This window comes from Rhinolophus sinicus, chromosome 12 (genome assembly GCF_057876585.1).
Source record: "Rhinolophus sinicus isolate RSI-liver-muscle chromosome 12, RSI-T2T, whole genome shotgun sequence".
In the NCBI taxonomy this organism is placed as follows: Eukaryota; Metazoa; Chordata; class Mammalia; order Chiroptera; family Rhinolophidae; genus Rhinolophus; species Rhinolophus sinicus.
The window spans coordinates 42,417,120-42,437,844 of record NC_142512.1 but is presented as its reverse complement, the minus strand read 5'-3'; the positions used below and the strand labels follow the sequence as shown (position 1 = coordinate 42,437,844).

The following is a 20,725-nucleotide window of genomic DNA, read 5'->3' as shown; positions in this document are numbered from 1 at the left end:
AAAACCCACCAAGACAAGCTCAGCCCTGAGAGAGGCTTCTAGGAATGCAAAGGAGGGGCTGCCTCTGCAGCCAGAAGAGGAGTTAGCTGGACAATGAACACATGGGAGGGCGGGGATGCGTGGGTTTTGAGGATTGTTTTTAAGAAAGAGAAATTGGTCCTGTTTCTGTGGGAGGCTGATTAATAGAGCCAATAGTGTGAAAGGTTGTGAATAATGCCAGTGGTGGCTGAAGCTTTGAGCCCGTCAGGTATCCATCCCGTCATGGCACACCGGTCTGTACGGCAGATTTCTCACCCTTACAGATACACATTGAAGCAAGGTGTCTACTTGGCAACACTGAGGAAGGGGGTAGTGTACTGCACCGACGATACTCTTCAAAAATACTCCTGTTCAGACTTCCCATTCAGACTGTCCTCTTGCCACCAGCACCCCCCACCCCCCACCCCGGCAGGCTGAATTCAATTAAACAGTTATTCATTCACTCATCTACCAATTTAATATTGAATAAAATCCCATTTGGGCCAGCCACTGTATTAGATGCTGGGTGACAAAGATGACCGAGAGGGTCCCTACCTCTAGGATCTCAGAGTCAAGCTAACAAATAATTATGAGTGCGTGTGATTGGGGCAATGATAGAGGGAAATGCAGAAGTGAGCCCCTCAAGGAGGGTGAGGCTGGCTCCTTATCTACTTCCCCAAACTCCCCCCACCACGTCCTCCACAGGTACCCAGCTTTCCAGCCATGCACAACAGCACTTCCCAAACTCATTCCTGTGACAATCTGCCCTGCTGTTCTCTCTTTTCCCACCCCCACCTGACTGTACACCCCTGCTTCTCCCTCATGATTCAGCTCAAAATGATAAGCTCCAAATTCAGGCGGGTGGTTCATCTGAAAGAATGCGATCATGGAGGAAAACCCTGGGGATTATTTGTAATGTTTTATTTCCTAAGCAGGAGGTTCATGCCATTATTCTACACGGCTTTCTATGTCTGAAGTATTTCATCACAATATATTTTCAAAACAGATTCAGTCCAAGCTACGCCTCCACCTTGATCCCCACCTCTTGCTACATTTCCTTGTCCAGAATCGAGCTCAAAAAGCCATTACGGTCGGTCAGAAGCAACTTTGTGTTTCTAAAGATGTATGGAAATCATGATCACCAACCTAGCATCCTGGGTCCCTCTAGGGTAGGACATGCAATTGGGGAGCAATACAATAGTGGGGCTTCAGCAAGAAAAGCAATGTTGCTATTTCTTCAATTGGGTGGCGAGTACATGGGTGTTTGTTTTATGTCTACAATATTATAGGATAAAGTAAACATTTGAAAAAGCAACTCTGTCCAGAGTGAGAGGGACAGGAAGGGAGAAGGAGCTTTAGAGAAGTTAGACAAGGTGGAACAGGAGTGGCTCACTGTAGGCATGGAGGGCCTATTGCGTAATCAGGGCTGACTGGCGGGCAGATAGCAGAGAGCAGTGGAAAAGGCTCCAGGCTGTGTCTCCCTGGAGTGAGCCATATGGTGGTGGCTAAAGAGCATGGATGCCACGACTAAGCCATCTGGGTTTTAGTCCCAATACAATCTCGTATTAGCCCCGTGACCTTGAGGAACTTACTTCCCTTTCCTCATCCTGAAAAATGCTTGTGGGGATCAAATGATATAAAGCGTGTGAAGTTTGTGCTGGTTGGTATCTAGTAAGGGCTGAATATTGTTATTATTTGTGTTACTGCTTATTAGTCACGTGACCCTGAACAAGTCACTTCAGTTCTCCAAAACTCAGTGTCCTAATCCATGAAATGGGGACCTCATCCTATTACCCAAATAAATTCATGTGAATGGAAGCTCAGAGTGGTTCATAAACAGGCATTAGTACTATTAGATTTTTAAAAATATAGGTAAAAAGACCACAAGACAGGGGACGCTCCAAGAGGAGAGAGGCTGTGTCCATTGAGCCCATTGTCATACCCCCAGGGCCTGGCACAGCATGGACACCCAATGTTATGGATCAAATTGTGAACCCCTCAACAAAAAAGATATGCTGAAGTCCTAACCCCTCATGGAACCTTATACGGAAATAGGGTATTTCCATAGGTAACAAAGTTAAAATGAGGTTATTAGGGTGGGTCCTAATCCAACAGGACTAGTGTCCTTATAAACAGGGGGAATTTGGACACAGACAGACACATAGAGAGGGAAGACGGAGAATTGGAAGGATGCAGCTACAAGCCAAGGAACGCCAAAGACTGCCAGCAAGACACCAGAAGCTAAGAGGCAAGAAAGGATCCTTCCCCTCCAGGTATCAGAGAGAGCGTGGCCCTGCCCACACCTTGATTTCGGACTTCTAGTCTCCCGAATTGTGAGACAAGACGTTTCTGTCGTTCCAAGCCCCCCAGTTTGTGGTACTTTGTTACGGCAGCCCTGGAAAACGAGTACACTCAGCAAAGACCTGTCGGGGGAACACACGGTGCCCCCAGCGAGCCACGCCATCTCTTTGCCAGGAGAGGAGGATGTGCAGGTCCAGGCAGGCAATGCGGGGGGACCAGTCCTGTTCTGCGCTGGGTGGGGAGCAGCAGGGGGCAGACGAGGCAGGATTTGAACCTGGGTGATCCAATGCCAACATCTGTGCTCTTCACCTCGACACTGGAGAAGCCCAGCTAGCTCTGGAGCACCCTCCCTGCCCTAGCCTCCAAGCGGCCTCCTCCCTCCCTACCTCTGCTCTGGATGAACGCAAAGAAATGAGGCAGGGGACAATCAAGAAGGTTCTAAAAAGGGAAGCAAAGATAGCACTTGATTCTGAAAGTCTCGGCAGACTCGTACGCAGCACTGCTCACAGATGGCTGCCAGTACCAGGAGGCCTGGGTAAACCCCCAGTTGGAGGCCCCCTGCCCAGAAGGGCAGAAGTCGTCATCACACACACACACACACACACTGCGGTGGTTGTGCTGTCGTGGCCATGAAGCAACAGCTCGTTGCTAGGCTGTGTGATGGCTGGAGGGGCCCTCAGCATGTTTTCTGGTCTCACCTCATGCCCTTCCTCCTGGGCCCTAGTACAACCAGTGATGGAGGCCCAGAGTCTCCAGAGAAAGTTTGATCTCCAGGTGATTGGTAGAAATTCCTCCAACCTGAGCACTGCCCATCCCCTGGTCTGCCCTCCAAGGTTCCCCAAACTCCCTGGCTCCCTGTCAGCCGTCTGTACACTGGAAGTCATGCCATCTTCACAGTCCTCCTAGGGATGTGGGCAGGTGAGAGGCACCCCACACAAGGGACTCGACCACACACACTGACCAGAAAGAACATCTGGACCTCTTAGAACTCTGGTTCTCAGCCCTGCCACAGGAGCTTCCCCCAGGGAGCCTTAAAAACTCCACTGCCCAGGCTGCACTCCAGAAGAATTAAATCAGAATTTCTGGGGGTGGCACCTAGACATCAGAACTTTCAAAATGTTGCCTAGGTGATTCCAATGGGCAGTCAAATTGAGAAGCAATAATTTATTGGGCAAAGGATTGCTGCAAGGAGAGGGAACCTGGACTCCAGCTGGATGGAAAACAGCAGGAAAGCAATCATATCAAAAGCCTTCTAGACAAGAAGAATGGTAGTTGCTAGGGGCTGGGGGCGAGAGGGGGATGGGGAATTATTGTTTCATGGGTACAGAATCTTAGTTTGGGAAGATGAAAACAAAAAAGTTCTGAAGATGGATGGTGGTGATGGTTGCACAACAATGTGAATGTACTTAACGCCACAGAACTGTACACTTACAATGGTTAAATAATACGAGACAGAGTCACAGATTTAGAAAGATATTTCATCTAAACTAAAGCTAGGATATTGAATGAGGTAACATCTAGAAATCTTTCACATGCTTCCTTTCATCTCGATACCTACATCTATGTTGATATCTGCATTTTTATCTATACCTTTATATGTAGATAAAGAGCAAAGATGTGGCTTTAGAGACCAGGGCTAAGATCATCCACGCCTTCCTACTCCCAGTTATTATGTACGAATGTGAAAGTTGGACAGTGAAGATAATTATTGGGGGGAAAAAGACCCACTTAAAACACGGTGCTGGAGGAGAGCTCTACGACACCCTGGGCCGCCAGAAAGATGAACAAGTGGGTCCTAGAGCAAACTAAGCCTGAGACATCACTGGAGGAACAAATGACAAAACTGAAGCTGATCTACTTCAGGCACATCATGAGAAGGCAGGGTTCTTTGAAAAAGACAATAATGCTGAGAAAAATAGACGGCAGCAGGAAAAGAGGAAGAAAATATGAGATGGATTGACTTCATAAAAGAAGCCGCAGCCATGAGTCTGCAGGAGCTGAGCGGGGCTGCTGAGGGCAGGCCACTGTGGACGTCACTTACTCACAGCGTCACCGGGAGTCAGAGCCGACTCAATGGCACGTACCACACATATAAAGATATAAAGATATGTGCTGGGGAGGGGATCTGGACAAGCTGTTTTTAAAAACCTAAGACTATCCAGGAATTTTCAGTAAAAGAGAGGTAGTGAGAGAGACTAGAGCTATCAGATATTAAGGCACATTAGGCAGCTATAGTGATTTTTAAAATGTGATTGGTTTATCAATAAATGAGACAGAGAACTGGTAGAATAGAAAACTCACAAATGAGTATGTGAAGGCAGTTTATGATAAACATGGAATTGCAAATCATAGTAAAAAGAATCTCTCAATAGTGTCAGGACCACACATGTGTAGCCATTGGGGGTTTAAAAAAAAAAAGTCTCCAGGCACCTGGAGCCCCGAAGAGGCGTGGGGAGGGGCAGCTGAGGAGCGTTGCCGGGGGAGGCCAGGGAAGCAGGAGTTGTTCAGGGGAGATCTGGGAATGGGGTGAGTCCAGGGTGGGGTGATGCCTGTGGCTATTAACACAGCTGATATGAATGAGAAGGGAGGACAGTTGGACCAGGGGCCCAGAGAAAAAAAGGTCCTCTTTTTCAAAGGCCCAAGAGACAAATGGCTGAGACTGGGACTGAGCAGCAAAGGAAGGGAGGTGTAGCCAGAAAGGACAGTGGGGCCTGAGGACCCGATGGTAAGAGAGGGAGCCGGCCAGCCTGACAGCCACAGGGCTTGGTTCCAGGGGCGACTGTGAGGGCAATTCCAGCTTTTTGTGTAGGGCTCCTTACGCTATGCTAAAGGAGTCTAAATGTCTGACTGGGTGTGTAGGGGCCTGAGGAGAATCCCAAGGGAGGAGTTGGAAGGCGGAAGCCGCGGAAAATTATGGGCCCAAGGAGACCCTTTCCCTTCCTTCTCCGTGAAATGATAGGCTGTGGCAAAGGTGGGCTCTGGAGGCCCACGTGGCTCACCATGTCCTCCTCAAGACTTAGTCTCCTTGGGGACTTCCTCTCCGAGCCACTGGGAGGGGGTCCATCCTGGTTGTCCTGAGGCAGGAGACAGTAGGTGCCGTGAGGGCTGATCTGGGCGGCCCATCTTGGATGGGGTCCAGAAGGATCTGGGACAGGTGGTCTCTGGAATGTCCATGCCCGCAGGCCGGGACACGGGGGCCAACTGGGAGCCAGCTGCTCAGCCTGTCCTCCTGCCAGGCAAGGCCTGTGCAGCCCCCTGCCGTCCCTGGGTCAACAAAGGCCTTTCTGTTTGGAGGGCAGGGGTGAGTGTTCAGTTATGGAGAAATGGGTGAATGGAGCCCCAAGTGAAGGCAACAAAAACATCTTTTTGGGGGGTGGAGGAACCATGCTTCCCACTCCCACCTGCCCTAAGGGCTCAGGGTCCAGGCAGCTCCCTCAGCCCCCACGAAAGCTGTCTTTCTAGGGGGGCCGATAGAGAGGGCAAAGAGGAAACCCTCTCCAGAAGATGGGGGAGGGGGCCTGGGAGGAAGACCCACGAACCACCTTGGAATGGAGCTAGTCGCTTCACGATTGTGCAATGCCCCCACAAGTAGTAAAATGTACGGCTGCTTCCATCACAGAGCACCGCCTACACAGCTGACACTTTGCTAAGTCCTTAACTTTATCTCTTTGAAGACAGGAGAGCACGGAGGTCAAGAGCTCAAATACAATCAGAGAACCAGTTGCTGCTCTGGTGCAGCCGGCGTGTGGCCTGGGGCAAGTTTCTCAACCTCTCTGAGCTGAAGTTTCCTCATCTTGTGCCTCTGACCCCAAACTCCACAGTATGTCCCCCGGGGCCACCTTCACTGCCTGGACCCGGCAAGGAGGAGCTAAATGGACCAAGGAGATGTTGTATTTTTCAGGCCAGGCAGCACAATCCCACACAGAAGCCCCCTGGCCAGGTATAGGACGTGGAAGGCCCAGGACCCTGGATTGGCCTGAAGGCCCCGCCCCCTTGAACAAAGGAGAGGAAACGCGAGTTAGAAGCAGAACTGGGGTAGATCACAGGTCTGGCGACTCTTGGCCTAGTGCCCCTCCACAATAGGCCCTCAGGGGATCTCTGCTTTTCCAATACAGGCCTAACAGACTAGTCTTGCCCTCTTGGCTCTACCACCAGAATATCCAGAATAAGTAAATCCTTAAGACACAGAAGGCAATGGGTGGTTGCCTGGGCTGGAGAAAGGCAGGAATGGGAATAACTGCTTAATGGGCACGGGGTTTCCTTTTGGGGTGAGAATGTTGGAACGAGACAGAGGTGGCAGGTGCACACATTGTGAAGGTACTAAATGCCACCAAACTCTTCACTTTAAAATGGTTAATTTCATGTTAGGTGAATTTCACCTCAATTAAAAATAAGGGTAACTGTGGCTAAGAGATTAAAGGAATAAGAGTGGGCAAGTGCCAAATGGTGGAGGGAAGGTGAAGGAGGGGCTGAGGTTTGAGGCAGGGAGGAGAAGTTGGCAGAACTTGCAGCCTCTGAGCTATTTGCTTCCTCTCAGACTTTAGACTGGAAGCTCCTGGGGGGTGGGGGCAGGGGAGCTCATTTTTTCAGCTGTTTTTAATTTTCAGAGCAGAGCATCATCACAGGTATATGGATCTTTTAAAACCTCTGGCACCAACAGAATGAAATCAAACATGTTAAGCAGCAGGAAGACTCCCCACCACCCACACCAGGGAAGTGAAGATGGCACTGGGCTGAGTGTGTGAGCCACCTAAAGGCAGCAGGGGGGTTGTCTAAGAATTCCCAGGGAAGAGAGGGCCTGCCCATTCTCCCCTTGCAGGCCCCAGCACCCCCAGAGGGTAGCACCCACTGGGGGTTGGGGTGGGGGAAGGGATTGGGTGAGCACCATGGCTCTTTTGTCAGACCCAGGAAGGAGAGTGGGGCAGCTACAGGATGTAGGGGGGTGAGGAGTTCCCTCCGGAATCTATCCCCCTACTTTCCCTCCCCTCTGCTTGCTCAGCTCCTGCACATGCTCAGTGTGCCCATGAATTGGGTTGGCTGGGGGAGGGCATTGACTGGCACCCCCACTTAAAGGGCCAGTGCCATCAGGCCTGTACCCAACAGGGGCAATGGGACACGGCCACCCTCTTTCCTCATACTGAATTACTTCACCTCAGACTCCCCCTTCCCGACTTCCTGGCAGCTTCATCCTGCCCCCTCAGCTCCTCTGTCCACCCCACCACCTCTCATTCCCTGACCCCACTGCAGGCAGGGTCTGTCCACCAGACACAGCAGTTTCCACCTGGGTTGAGGGATTCCTGGATGGGGAAGAAAAGAGGATCCCAGGCCAGGGGACGCAGGGGTGCTGGGAAGCTTCTGCAATCACTCTTGTGAAAATATCTGCCTCTCTGACCCTCCTGGCCCAGGTGACCAAGAAGGTCCTGGAAAGCCAATGGACACGAGAGAAGTAAGGCACTGAGCATTTGCTTGGGAAAGGCCTGGGGTGGAGAAGGGAGTGTGTCCAAGCCTGTCTTCCCCAGGTGAAGGGGCTATGTGTGTTGGGGGTGGGGGGCTGTTAACTGGAAATTAGGTCACCATGGTGGGGTAGGGAGAAGCCCAGGCCTCAGGACCACGCAGCCAGAGAGGGAAAGAGGGGAGGCAAAATGAACCTGTGCCTGGCCACCACATGTGGCTCAGCTGCCTCTCCCCAGTACTGAGCCTAGAGACTCCCCAGCTGCACCCTGGGGTGGGGGTGGGGGGCACTGATGTCAAGGAATCATATAGGGTAAGGGGGTGACACTGACTCTTCCTCATGAATCCCTTTCAGCCCCTCCTGACACTTTCCCAGCTCATACCCTCCTCCTTTGTTTTCTTCTTTCTCTATCCTGTCCCTTACCAGCCTTGGGAAAATTACCCCACCTGGGTGCAGCCCTGACCAAGAGCCCTTCAGCCATTGTGTGTGTGTGTGTGTGTGTGTGAGCTGGAAGTGGGCAGTGCCAGCTGGCAGCTTCCTGTCTCCAGGTTTCTCAGCGTCTGAGCCAAGAAGGGCCAAACTCCTCACCTGTCCCCTCCAGTGTGCAGCTCTTTCCTACTCAGGGACACAATGGCCCAAGCCACCTCCTGGACACACCCCTACCACCCTCTTCCTCGACACAGCAGCTACATCCATCCCCCAGCACCCACACACCCATCCTCCCAACACACACTTTTCTAGATTCTTCTCTCCCCTCCTAGTTACTAACACACACACACACACACACACACACACACACACACACACACACCTCCTGGTAAACAATCTTTGTCCTGGCCCCTGGCCCTCCCCCTCCCCTCTCCCGTGGGACTCCTTGTTGAGGAATGCGGCAGCTAGGAGGCCACCAAGCCTACCCAGGGGCCTTTGGGTCCCTGGCTAGCGTCCCATAGGGGAAGGCAGGCCTTGGGCCAGCGTTTCTGGAGTCTGGAAAGCCACTCCCTCTCTGAGTCTTGGGTTTTCCCATCTGCAAAGTGGGGACAATCCTCTGGCCTTTCCTGACAGAGCTGTCCGGGATCAAAGGGAAAGAGGCCAAAACCCTTGGCCAGGGTTCCAGGAGCAGACCCCACAGGGATACGAGATTTTGCTTTCTTGAAACCCATCCCTTCCTACAATCTGTTCTCTCTTTGCTTCGTTGTAGAAGGCGCTGAGGCCTGGGTGTGGCAGGGCAGAAATGAAAGCTGTCCTGGCAACACACAGGGTTCATCAACATTTCCATCTAGCAGGTTCCAGGCCTGAGTCCTTCTCTTGCCCAATGTGGCCTGTCAAGATGAGCCTTCCTGGAATGGAAGCTAGGCCAGGCTGGCCAGGCCTCCGCCCCTCCCTGTGCACGGTGACACAGCCAACAAAGGCTCTCACTGGTGAGTTGACTAACTTCCCCCTCCACCACCGCAGTCTGACACTGCAGACCAACAGGGGTGCTGGGAAGGTGATGGAAGAAAGAGACAGGTGCCTGGGGATGGGTGGGTCTGAGTGTGAGGGGTGTATGAGCTCGTCTCAGAGCCTAACACTGCTGGCATGTTGGTGCTATTTGCATCATCCAGGCTGACTCAGCCCTCTATTATGTGCAGACAGGTGAGGGGCTCACCTGAGAGGGAAGTAACCATACAGGTGATTAGACTAAGAGGAGCAGGATGCGCAGATGCATAGCCAGCACCTGGAAAGCCCGGCTACTAGCTCTGCTAAGGATCGATTCACTGCCCTTCTCTACCTCTTGGGCTTATTTCCCATCAGGAGAAAACTGCCCTTGAGTGCTTGTAAGTGTCCTTCCAAGAAGCAAGGGGGGAAACAGATGACTAACCTCCTGCCCAACCCCTGGCTGGGAGATGTGGGGGGTGGGGGGCTGTCAAGGGCAAGGAGACACAGGGCACCCAGACTTCGTCTAGCCCAACCCTCTAAAGTGTAGGGAAGATAGGGAGAACAAACCCTGAAGGAACCCCTGGGCTTTCTCCAAAAGTCCCAGCCCTCTCCTCTGGGGAAGCTCCAGCTTCTCCCATTGGTCTGGCATCTTAAGTCAAGTTCCCGCTGAACCCAGGGGCTCCTGACTGAGCCCCCCCACCTCTGCATCCCCCTCTAGAAAACCTTCAGAGCAGTCTGGAGCAGAATTCAGGCATCCTGGGTATCTCGATAGGTCCTCAGTGAAGAGGTCTGCTGTCCTCCCGGGCTTGAGGAAAGGGGGCACTGGGACCCCACTCCCAAACCTCTCTGGGACGAATGTGCTTTGATTCTCAGAGCCCTGGTGAAATCAATCCCAGCCACTCACATCTGATTTCACCAGAACCGTTTAATTTCTTCATGAAACATAAGATAACATCAAAGAACAAACTGGGGAAATGACAAGGTGAACATCTGAACTATCTGAGCTGTTCTCATGGGGCACAGGGTTGCTGAGAGTGGTTCTCATCTGCCGCCGGCCTCCGTGAGACCCAGCTGGCTGAGTGTATGTGAAATGGGACTGTCTCCTTGGGTCAACATGACTGGGGGGCATCCCTAGGTGCCCAGCTCCCCACTGCCTCGGCTGCCTTCTCGGTTCCACATCTCCTTCTCCTGCCGAAGTCGCTGGTTCTCCGTCTGGAGCCTCTCTACCTCGGCAGTCAGCTCCTCCACGTGGCGACCAGGCTGCCAGCCGCTGCGCTCCTGCAGCTGCTGCAGCCTCCGCGTCTCCTCCTCGGCCTGCGACAGCCTCCGCTCCAGATCCAGGTAGTCTTGCACCAGCTCCTGCTTGCTGCGGCCCTGCAGGCTCTCAGTGTGGTAGCGCTCATAGGCCTCAGAGAAATCCCTCTGCTGGAACTCACCCTGAGCTTGGCCCCGCCTGTCACAGTCCCCAGCCTCATTCTCCCCACTGGGGCCTGGGTGGGAGGCCCCGCGAGATACATGCAGGTCGGGCTCCTCAGGGTCTCGGTCATTCATCAGGAACTGGGTGGTGTTGTAAGGCGCCACGGGCTGGCCCTTGGCAAACATCTCCTGGCGGACCTGGGAGGCCCTCTGGCTCTGCCTCTCATCCCGCTGTTGCTTCTCGGCCCAGCTCAGCTCTAGGTAGGGTCGCCAATGCCGCTTGCGCTTTGAAGGCCGCCGGCGGTGCTTCTTCCGGCCCAGTGCGGACTCCACTGAGTAGCCCCTTGGGCTCTGGGTCCGGAGACCCCTACTCTTCCAGCCCAGGCCACCACCAGCCCCCATAGGATCCTCCTCCTCTGAGGGGCTACTATCCATCCGGGGTGTCGGGGGCAGGGAATCACCAGGGTCATGAGGCTCAGGGGGTGTTTCTGGGCTCCCAGGAGCACTAGAGATCTAAAAAGAGAGCATGAGGAAGAATGGATCACAACCAGCTTGTCCCTGGTGGTAGAATCCTTTCCTGTCCCCCACTGCCTGAATCTGACCTTTCCACACCCAGCTAACTTGGTCCTTCTGTAACTCTCACCCTTCTGCCACCATTTGTCTGTTTCTGGCTTACCTGTCTACTGTCTGTCCCCCAACCGGGCCCAAGCAAACTCACAGGAGAGCAGGAATTTCGCCTGGGTACTTCACTCTGTAATTTCAATGCCTAGAACTGTACTGGCACAGAGTAAGCATTCAGTATATACTATTTGAATGAATGAATGATATAGGAAAGGAGAAAAGCAGGATGGAAAGTAGCTCCTGATGCATTTGCTTGCTCAGATGCCCAAAAGGCACTTGCTCTTCCCTCTTCCTAGAAAGCTTGTCTTGCAGACAAAGATGGCTTCATGGGCAAGCAGTCCATGCAGTTGCACAGAGGCCCCTTCCACTTCAGAAAGGCCCCACACTTTGCTTAATGCTCTGCTGTCATTGTCTTGAACTTCTTAATAATTTTTGAATCAAGAGTCCTTTGCACTGTGCCCCACAAATTACGTAGCTGATCCTGCTTCCAGCTTTTTGGATAGCCGACTCTTTTATCCTTTAGGGCTTCGTTCCAATGTCACCTCTTCATAGAGGCCCTCCGTGACCACTCTATCGAAAGTAGCCCCCCCATCTCCCTTCCCCACTGACTCCCCATCACATGACCCAGTTAACAAGCCCATGTCAAATTTAGCATGGCACCATTCACCATCTGTCTTCCTCCTATAAGAATGTGTCTTGTCTGTTTGGTTCACCACTGCGTCCCTATGCATGGTCCAAGGTAAGCAGTACTTAACAAACACATGTTAAATGACATAAGGCCCATAAGAGAGGGGGATCCAAAAGATATCAGAACACAAGACTCTCCTTTCTGTCATTCTAGGGTGAAGAAGATAAAGCACATTTATTCCAGGCAAAAGTTGGGGCAGGAAAGAGAATTAACCATACAGGTCAACTTCCGGTCTGTAGCTGAGAGAATTATAGAACTTATCTAAGAGGTGGAAAGGATTCTGTCAAGAGAGTCTGTGTGTTCAGGGCATCTGGTTATCTCTGTCATGGTGAGGGTGGGAGTACTAAGTGTGGGGGAGGGGAAATGAGTTGCTCTAAGTTTGTGGTTTGGGGAATTCTAATAATAACTATAATACTACCACTGGTATGTTGTTTTATAATGTACAATATGGTTCAGAGACATCTGAGCATGAGTCCATACAATCATGGGGTATGTAAGGGAGATGTCTGCAGCCCTGTAAGGGCTAGAGGTATGTTACGTGTGTTCTGGAGACTCTGAAGAGAACTTCGGGGGAAGGAAGTATGTTAGAATGTGTGTGTGTGTGTTGTTTGTTGTTGTATTGTTACTTCACCTGCAGGGAGATCATCAATCAAGGGTGACAGGCCTTGTCTCCATAAGTGTCTTGGGCCAAATGAGACAGAGCTCTGTCCCAGCTGGGAAGAAGCAAGGCTGCTGGGAACTATGAGGCAGGGTGGCTTGTTTATGTGTACACAATCATTCACCTGCTCCCAACCCTCAGCAAATGCCCCCTAATGATCTTTCCTCTCACCCAAGCCAGCCTTGCCCCTCAGCCCCGCATGCTGCCTCCTTCCTGGAGGCTTGTCCCTCTACCACCGTTACCACTATTGCAGGTAAGCTGTATGACTGGGGTGAGTCATTTGCCCCCTCGGAGAACAATGGGCAAGGCGGAGGCAGTAAGAGAGAGCATGGGCTGGGAGGGTCTGGGCTTCTAAGCTAGATCAGAAGGGGCCATTCTGAGGGCCTGATACAATCTGTCTCTCCTTCTCTCCTGGGGGATATCCTATCCCCCCACCCCATCCCAAATTATGAACCAATTGGTTCTCAGCCTGGACAAAATGCAAGGCAGGGTTCTGCTGACAGAAGGCCCTAAGTTTAAACCTTGGGTCTTTTGCTTGCTGGCTACATGATTCTAGAGAAAGTATTTCAGCTCTTAGAACCTTAGCTTCTTTGAAATAGAAATGAAAAAATCCTACCTTGAAGGGCTACTAGAATGTCATGAAATAGCACAGATGTAGCATCTGGCGTATTGCCCAGCACATAGTAGGGACTCATTTAAAAATACTGGTTTTCCAAATCTGCCAACACGTCTTAGATAAGAAGCCAGGATCCCAAATGGCAAGATCCACGTTCATGGCGCTCAGGCAGTCGGGAGAGGAGGCTTACCTTGGCCCCCTCCAGGGCTGCTGGTAACTCTATTACAGTAGGTCTGGTTTGGAGTGGCCACCTTCTTCTGTTCCAAATCTTTCAGCAGATGCCTAGTGACACCTGCTTTAAATAACAACAGAAAGTTAAACCCTGAAGGAGAATTCTCGGGAAGACTCTAGCTGCCCGGGAATTTTTTTTACCAAGGCAGCAGCAGCCATTTTGTAGTACCAAACCTGCACACCCTCATTTTCAAATGAAGGCCCTGTAGGCTGCCTCCACACCCTGGTTTTCACACGTCTAGCCAGCAAGGGGCAAATAGGGATTAAGAAGTCTTCTTTCCAGTCCTGTTTGTCAGGCTCCAGGCCAGGATTTACATCCTATAGTTCTAGAAATCACTGAGGTCCAGACTGCCAACTAGGGAGTTAGGCCAAGAAAGGGGTGGGGCAAAGAGACTGCCTGAGGTCAATATACAAACAGCAATGACCCGGAGAGGCTGGGAGTGGAGTGGGGCAGTGGCTCCAACAAGAAAATATGCAGCAAGCTCAGGAGAAGTGCTTTCTAGAGGCCTCAATCTTAACTGCAACCTCCAATCTCCTCCCCAGAAGTCAATGTTTCAAGAAACATGGCTGGGCCTGGGCTGAAGCTGGGACTGAGGCCTTTTCATCTACAGGGCCTGGCCTGCCTCTCTCCTTCCTCTCAGGATACAGAGACAGAGGAAAGGGGAAGAAGTCTTCGCATTGCACGCAGCTGAGAGGAAACCCAACTGGGATTAGGATGGATTCCTTGGAAAAGGAAAAATGGTGCGGGAAGGAGGTTTTACAAAAGCGGAACTGACCTATTTGTTGTCAAGGGCTATGCACACGACTACATTTGTGTGATCGCCTGTCTGTGCAATTCCCAAGGCCTCAGCCCTACCTTTTGCTGCAGTTGCAGCAGCTCTGGTCAAGTTGCTCTGGCACTAAGGCTGGGGGAAGGCGCAGCCTGATAGCTCGGCGCCTGCTGGGGATTGTAGTTCTTCTAGCCTGGAAAGGCTGACCAAGATCCTGTCACGTCAACAGCCACACCAAGAACTCCAAAACCCATCTACCCTTGAGTGGGTGTCGTCCCGCGCTCACCGCTACCTTCTCTGATTGGTGAATTCGTCTGCCAATATACTCACTTTCGTCAACGATTAGCTGTGCGGAAGCACAACGGGATCCGCCCCCAAAGCTCAATTAAAGAGTTCATTGATGGCGTTAATCTTTACTAGGCAGAAAATAAATCCGGCTGAGACGGGAGGGGCTTGGGCGCGGAGGGATCCTCGGCCCTAGAGGAAGGCGACGAGAAGGATCGGTGGCCGCCGCCGCCATTTTGGGCTGGGAGGAGGCAGCGGAGGGACTCGCTGCGCAGTGAGAGCACCCCATGGGGGGTGGTCCGGGCGCGGGGAGAGGCCGGGCCGAGTGGGTTGCCTGAAGTGGCGGTGCCGGGAGACGGCGGGAAGTGGGACCGGGGACCGGAGGGTTGAAGGTTGGAGTCTTCCCGGCCGGGCCTGGTCCTCAAACCGTCCCGGCAGCCCTGCAGCCTCGCCTCTCACGGAGGGCGGGGTTCTTGGGTAATAACTTCGTGTTTCCCGAGATCCCAGCTGGGGAGAGACTGGGTGAAACGACTCGCCTTGCTCTCCTTTCACGGGGGCGCAGATCTTGAGGCCGAGCTCTGCCAAGGTTCTTTGCTCAGCCCCTTTCGGCCTGGGTATGGCGGCGAGGCCCAGCGTAGCGCACCCGCACTTCGACGGGCAAGGTGGGGGCGACGCCAGATTCCAAAGACTGGTGCCTCGGGGGAGGGTGGAGGTCGTAGCACTGACTGTGCGTCCCTCTGGCGTGGCAGTGAGTTGGAGGCTCCGAGGTCGGAGAGCCGGGTGCACCCACCGTGTCGTCCTTCCCCCCACCCATACACCAAGGCCATTCCGCGGCCCGGGCTGCAAAGAGAAACAGCCCTCTTTCTACTGTAACAACCACTAATTTTCCCTGGGACCAGCTAGATGGGGGCATGTAGAAACCTTCATGAGCCCAGTGCTTGAAAATTTCTGAGTGCTCGTGCCCTCAAGGTTTATCCTATCCAGCCCCGATTCTTGGAACGGCCTGACCTCACAAGTCGCCAGCCACTTTGGGAAACGCCAAAAGTGTGCTGTTCCACTTCTCTTGAAAGTTTACATCAAAGGGGGGTGGGTTTCCTTTTACAGGGTTGGGACACAAAATAACTTAGGAGTCGCCATGGCTCTGGGAATAAAAATGGAGTGGCCCATTTCAGATGCTTCAGGAACATCTGTTTGCATTTTGAAATCTGAGCCATAACTTTTACCAAAACTTTTGGAGAAATGTCTGCCTTCCTAGAGGAAAAAACGAACTAATTCTAATGTAATCTTTGTAAGACTACAAATTCTTTCCAGTTTAAAGAACTTTTCTCCACAAACAACTAAATGGGAGTATTTTGCCACTGGTGTATTGTTACTAGGAAACATATTTTGAAATTCCAAGTAACTGAAAATCTCTAATGTAGATACTAGATGCTACCAAAATAGAAATTGCACTTTGGAGCTATTTCACATAGGTGGCGTTTGGGGGGGGGGGGGGGAAGGGGGTGTGTAGGGGAGACCTGCTCTGAAAAAAATAAATACTCAACCTTACATTACAGCTGTAGGGGCTTCTTAAAGATTGAAGTTTGATGTGAAATTCTTTTCTTGAATTGCAGATTAAACCATCTCTATTGCTCGAAATCTAAATTGAGAGAGATTTACAGCTCAGGGATATCTTAATTTGTTGCTAAAATGTCCATTAAAATCATGCCTAGGTGGACTCTGAAGTAGGCCAGTGACAGGGCAGTGAGCTTTCTCTTTGAGGGTACCTTGTGAGAAACTCACTGCCAATTACTGATGGTCAAATCATTCCTAAGCCTTTGGCCTTAATAGCAAGAACCTATTCTGAAGGTTCTTCAGAACTGAATCCCTGTTCCTATTAATAAAGTAATTTTTTTTAACGTCGTAAGAGTGACAGTTCCATAGCTTGAACTACTTTCTCGCCCTGTCCCCCAGATGTTCTCAGAGAAAGCTTCAAAACTGGATTGCAAAAATATGATCATCTTTGATTTCAGTTCTTAATCCAGAATTTGAACCACTTAATCCTAAATGAAGCTTCATTTGACTCGATTCATACTGTAGGTTGATTTTGGCTTACACCATGTTCATTGTACACTTCTTCAGGTCAAGAGAAGATTCGAGGTAGGAAACGCTGACACTAACTTGGTAGGAGCTAAGTTAAATAGTTACAGAAGTTGAAAGGTGCTCTAAAGAGTATCTTCGTGGTTTTTCTGGCAAGAATTTAATGGAGGAAGATCCCACACTCTTGTGATTCATCCTCCATTGTGAAGTAATCTAGTTAATCCTTTGAATGTTACTAAATGATGCAGATATTTGTTACTCATTTATGAAGAAGAAAGCTTATTTAAGGTTAACCCATAAGTTTTTCCATTTTTTGATAAGAAAAGTTGGGTATAAAACCAGTTTGTTACTGGTCCCTTGGTTATCTACTGAGCAAAACAGGACTGGAAGTTAGGAACTCCAAGTTCAATTTCGCGTTATGTGCTACCACTGACTTGGTTGGCTTGGCTAGAGGCCAAATCCTGAGGAGTAGGCCAGAATGATTTGTTGCTGGGTCTATTGTTCATCTAACGTTCAACCAGACCTTCAACTTCCTCCTCAGCTTTCTCGTTTCAGGTGAATTGCTTTGTGGTTTATGACAAATTCTACAAATCCTATATGCCTCCGTTTCCTAATTTGAAAATGGTATCAGTGCGATCTCCCTCAAATTCCTCGAGGAGTAACTATTCTTCAGTAGCTGTCTAAACATTTACTAGCTATAACTTTATTATTTGGGAACTTTAGAACTTCTGCTTCAAAGGTTATTTGGGGCAGTTGGGAGGCCTGCTTTACCGAAGTATGCCTGTGGCAGCACAAAAGGTGCCCATCCAAATAGGCTGAACAAGGGTCAGTCTCTCAGGGTACCAAGCAGTTGTTACTGTGGAGTCCTGGACATTTTACATTTGCCTCATGGCCAACTCCTGGGGACTAGTGGCTATGTGTAAGCAGGATTCATTGCAGATGAAGTTGCTTCTAAACTATTTGATTTCCACAGTTCACCAATTTCCTACTCGCTGTTTAGCTCTCACCATGCTCTGTCTTTTGTCTGAGTTGTTCAAATGTTTGCTGTTTTATGAAGTACACTTTTAGTAATAATTAGAGAGGCAGGTAGAACTAACCTCTTAGACATTCCCTTCCATCCTCCAGTTTGGTCTTCTGCCTTTGCCCTAAATTTGTGCTACAGTTATCCAGGTATGCTGAATTACATGTTTAGAGCAGGCTGCAGAACTTCAAATGAACCTCCTCTGCTGACTCTGGAGGTTAGGACAAGTTCTGCTGAGCAGCTGACAAGAGTAGTGATGCTATCATTGTCTCCAATTCTTGTGCATGGAGCACTCTAAAGCTCCCACGTTTCCTTCAGGAATATCCTCTGTTCACTGCAGACCCAGGGCTTTTTAACGCTACACAAAGTCATTGAATGTGTCAAATAGAATATGACTTCAGATGAGCGTTTACAATTCCCTTCTGAATGTTTGCTGTTCTTGAAAAAAAAATGTAAGCCAATGTAACTAACTGCTCTTGGTGCTGTATTGAAAGGTCACACTATTTCAAAAGACTTACCAACAGTTCAACCATTTGAAAGAATTTTGATGGTGTGCAAAGGTTTATTAGTAAACTACTAGGATTTTATTCCTGCTGTTGAGCATGTTATTACATTGTCATAATTGAGTAAAAACCAAGAAAAAGTTTATTCAGGATTTGTGAGAGCTACATTATTGATCTGTCTAAACCCAGCCTTTGTTTTTTCAACAAGAAATGGAATGAGGTTGTAAGCTTTCCAGTATTCAAAGACAAAAATTGGCCAAAGATTGAATCTTTGCCTCTTAGATCATATATTTCATTCCTCTTGCGAAGTATGACTATTACTCTTTGGTCAGCAAACCTCACAGGGTTAAGGGCCTGCATTTGACATCTTCTTTCTGTTAAAAATTACTTTTAATTCTAGCATTAACCATTTACATTTTACATGAGAAAGCATATAGTAAAGTGGAATTTTATTCCAATGATCTTGTCAAATGTGAAAAATAATTAAAAAAAAAAAAACCCAAAACCCACACACTCAAGTATACTCAGTCAGGTACAAGTACTATCTTTAGCCAACTTTTCCACCACACTGTTGTGAATATCTGTTGCCAGCTGTTCTGGGTGTAAGTGCCAGGGGGACACCTGTAGTGTATTACCTAATGTTTGAATGTAGCCAGCCTTTGATTTTTCTGAAGATAAACTATTCAGTTGTGGATTTTTAAAAAATGATTTCTTGGATTCACTCTGGTTTCTCTTAACTCTTGAAGTCATTAGGGTAAGATACATCTATTTACATTTCCCCAAGCAAAGGATTTCTGTGTTTACATACAATTTATATTTTTATAGATCCTGGATGAAGTGAAAATTAAAATACTGATGAAGTGGGCAACTGTTGTATGTATGTATAGCACATTTTCATACTAATGTAATCCTTTATAGCAGTTATGTAAAGTAGCCTTCATCAGCCTCATTTTGCTGATGAAGAATGAGGCTGAGTTTGAGAGGTATGTTCAGGGTTGCACTGCTATTAGATGTTAGAGGTATGACTGGGATCCTGGTTTTTTTACTCCTTGTCTAGTCTAATTTTTGTCATGTTTCCTCTCTTTAGAGATGCATAGTCTATTTTTCAGAACTAAACGAGTCTGGAACTACCTGGCTTTATCTCACCAAACTGACTCTAAAGGGCCCTGTCTCCTGAGGGCCTTTTTATCTTACAGGCTAGCCCAAGAAAAGTTTTTCTTACCCAAAGGAGGATTAAACTGTCCAGCCAGCTATCTCAAAGTCTGGGAAACGCTTTGCCCTGGCTGGATACCCAGGCCCCAGTAATTAGAAAGGGAACAAACTGAAAAGAAATTGCCAACGTGTGTAAGCATGGTCTTTTGTGCAGCTCGTTTGAAATGTTTGGCAGAGAGGACTTTAGTGAAAGGCTACAGTGGACTTGAGGATCATTTGTCATCACAACCTCCTGTTAATATAGGTAATTCAGTCTTCTCTCTGCCCTGAGAGCAATGTGTTAGGTGTTTCAACGTAGAAAGTGTTGAAACTGAAATTTCATACAAACCTCATCATTCTGAGAACATGAATGCAATACACATCGTAAAGTGCCAGTGCCTTTGAAAGCAAAGTTCAGAAAGTTGCATATCTCAAGACAAATCAGAGTAATATATGAGAATTAACTTAAAACTAATTTATGTATTTTTTTAAGACTGAGTTTCTTCTAAGTAAAGCATACACTATTTTTTTCTGATGATAAATGCACTTATAAAAACTTTCCAAGACTAATAGGGAAACGATCATTATACATTAATACATCTTATTACGAAGAGGTTCTAAAATCAGAGGTGATCACTGCAGCATCCTAGTCCAGTCACAGGTTTCTGCTGCACTGGAAAGCCAGAGGGCAGTGTTGCTGCCTTTCCACCAAGCAGCCAGGTTTCTGGGACTGCTGCATGACATCATAGCAGAAGGAAAATTAAAAACACGAAGAAAACTATTTCAAAATAGACATTTAATTTTAGGCCAAAGGAAAAACTGATCACACATAGTCTCCAGTGGACCATCTGCCAGAATAGGGCCAGCTCTGTCTAGCTTTGAAGGCCCTGAGTACCTCTTGACTGGTATAATTTCCCTTGGTTCATTGATTTGTGTGTTTCTTGTGCACCATAAGGTGCATTTCACTTTTGAAGTTCTACCACCTCTACTATCTCGATTTAGCTGCAAGAGCAAGCTTCCCAATGGGAGGTTGTTGCCTTTCTCTGCAGGTTTTTTTTTCAACCTTCAAGAAGTTTGACAATCTCATGATTTTCTTGAATCCTTTCCCCCAGAAAAATGTACACATAACACAAGTTAACGTAATTTCATGGGGTTAGTGGACCGCAAGGCCCTCTGCTTTCTAAGACCCCAAGTTAAACCCCTGTGCTAGTGATTTGAGTAGTGCAATTGCCCTAAGGAAACACTGACGCAGGGCAGGTGAAGGTGAGCTGGGTTAACCATGGTGACAGGAGGGAACAGTCTTGTAATTTCTTTTGATTTGGGAGCAGAAATTCCCAGGACCTCCCCGCATAGCTGCTCAAGAATTGTTGCTATCAGCGCAGTTTAGGGAGATAGGGAATAGTGGATGTACAGGGAATGCAGCGTTTCCACTCAGCCCCAAAGGAATTGAGTTAGCTCC

The 20,725-nt window shown here is 49.1% G+C and overlaps 1 protein-coding gene across 7 annotated transcripts; it reads right to left on the bottom strand.

The window, feature by feature from the left end:
* Positions 1-10,092: 10,092 nt before the first annotated feature.
* On the bottom strand, positions 10,093-14,650 carry HEXIM2 (HEXIM P-TEFb complex subunit 2). Of its 7 annotated transcripts, none has more exons than XM_088802277.1 (3): positions 14,518-14,650; positions 13,377-13,481; positions 10,093-11,116 (listed from the first exon to the last, which is right to left on the bottom strand). In XM_088802277.1, the coding sequence occupies exon 3, from the start codon at positions 11,036-11,038 to the stop codon at positions 10,319-10,321; it is 720 nt and encodes a 239-aa protein (XP_088658403.1). In that variant the 5' UTR covers positions 11,039-11,116; positions 13,377-13,481; positions 14,518-14,650; the 3' UTR covers positions 10,093-10,318. The 7 variants fall into 7 exon arrangements, with proteins under 7 accessions (XP_088658403.1, XP_088658404.1, XP_074176834.2 ...); XM_088802278.1 differs by having other exon boundaries at positions 13,377-13,478; positions 14,518-14,629; XM_074320733.2 differs by lacking the exon at positions 14,518-14,650 and adding an exon at positions 14,194-14,455.
* Between the last annotated feature and the right edge of the window lie 6,075 nt (positions 14,651-20,725).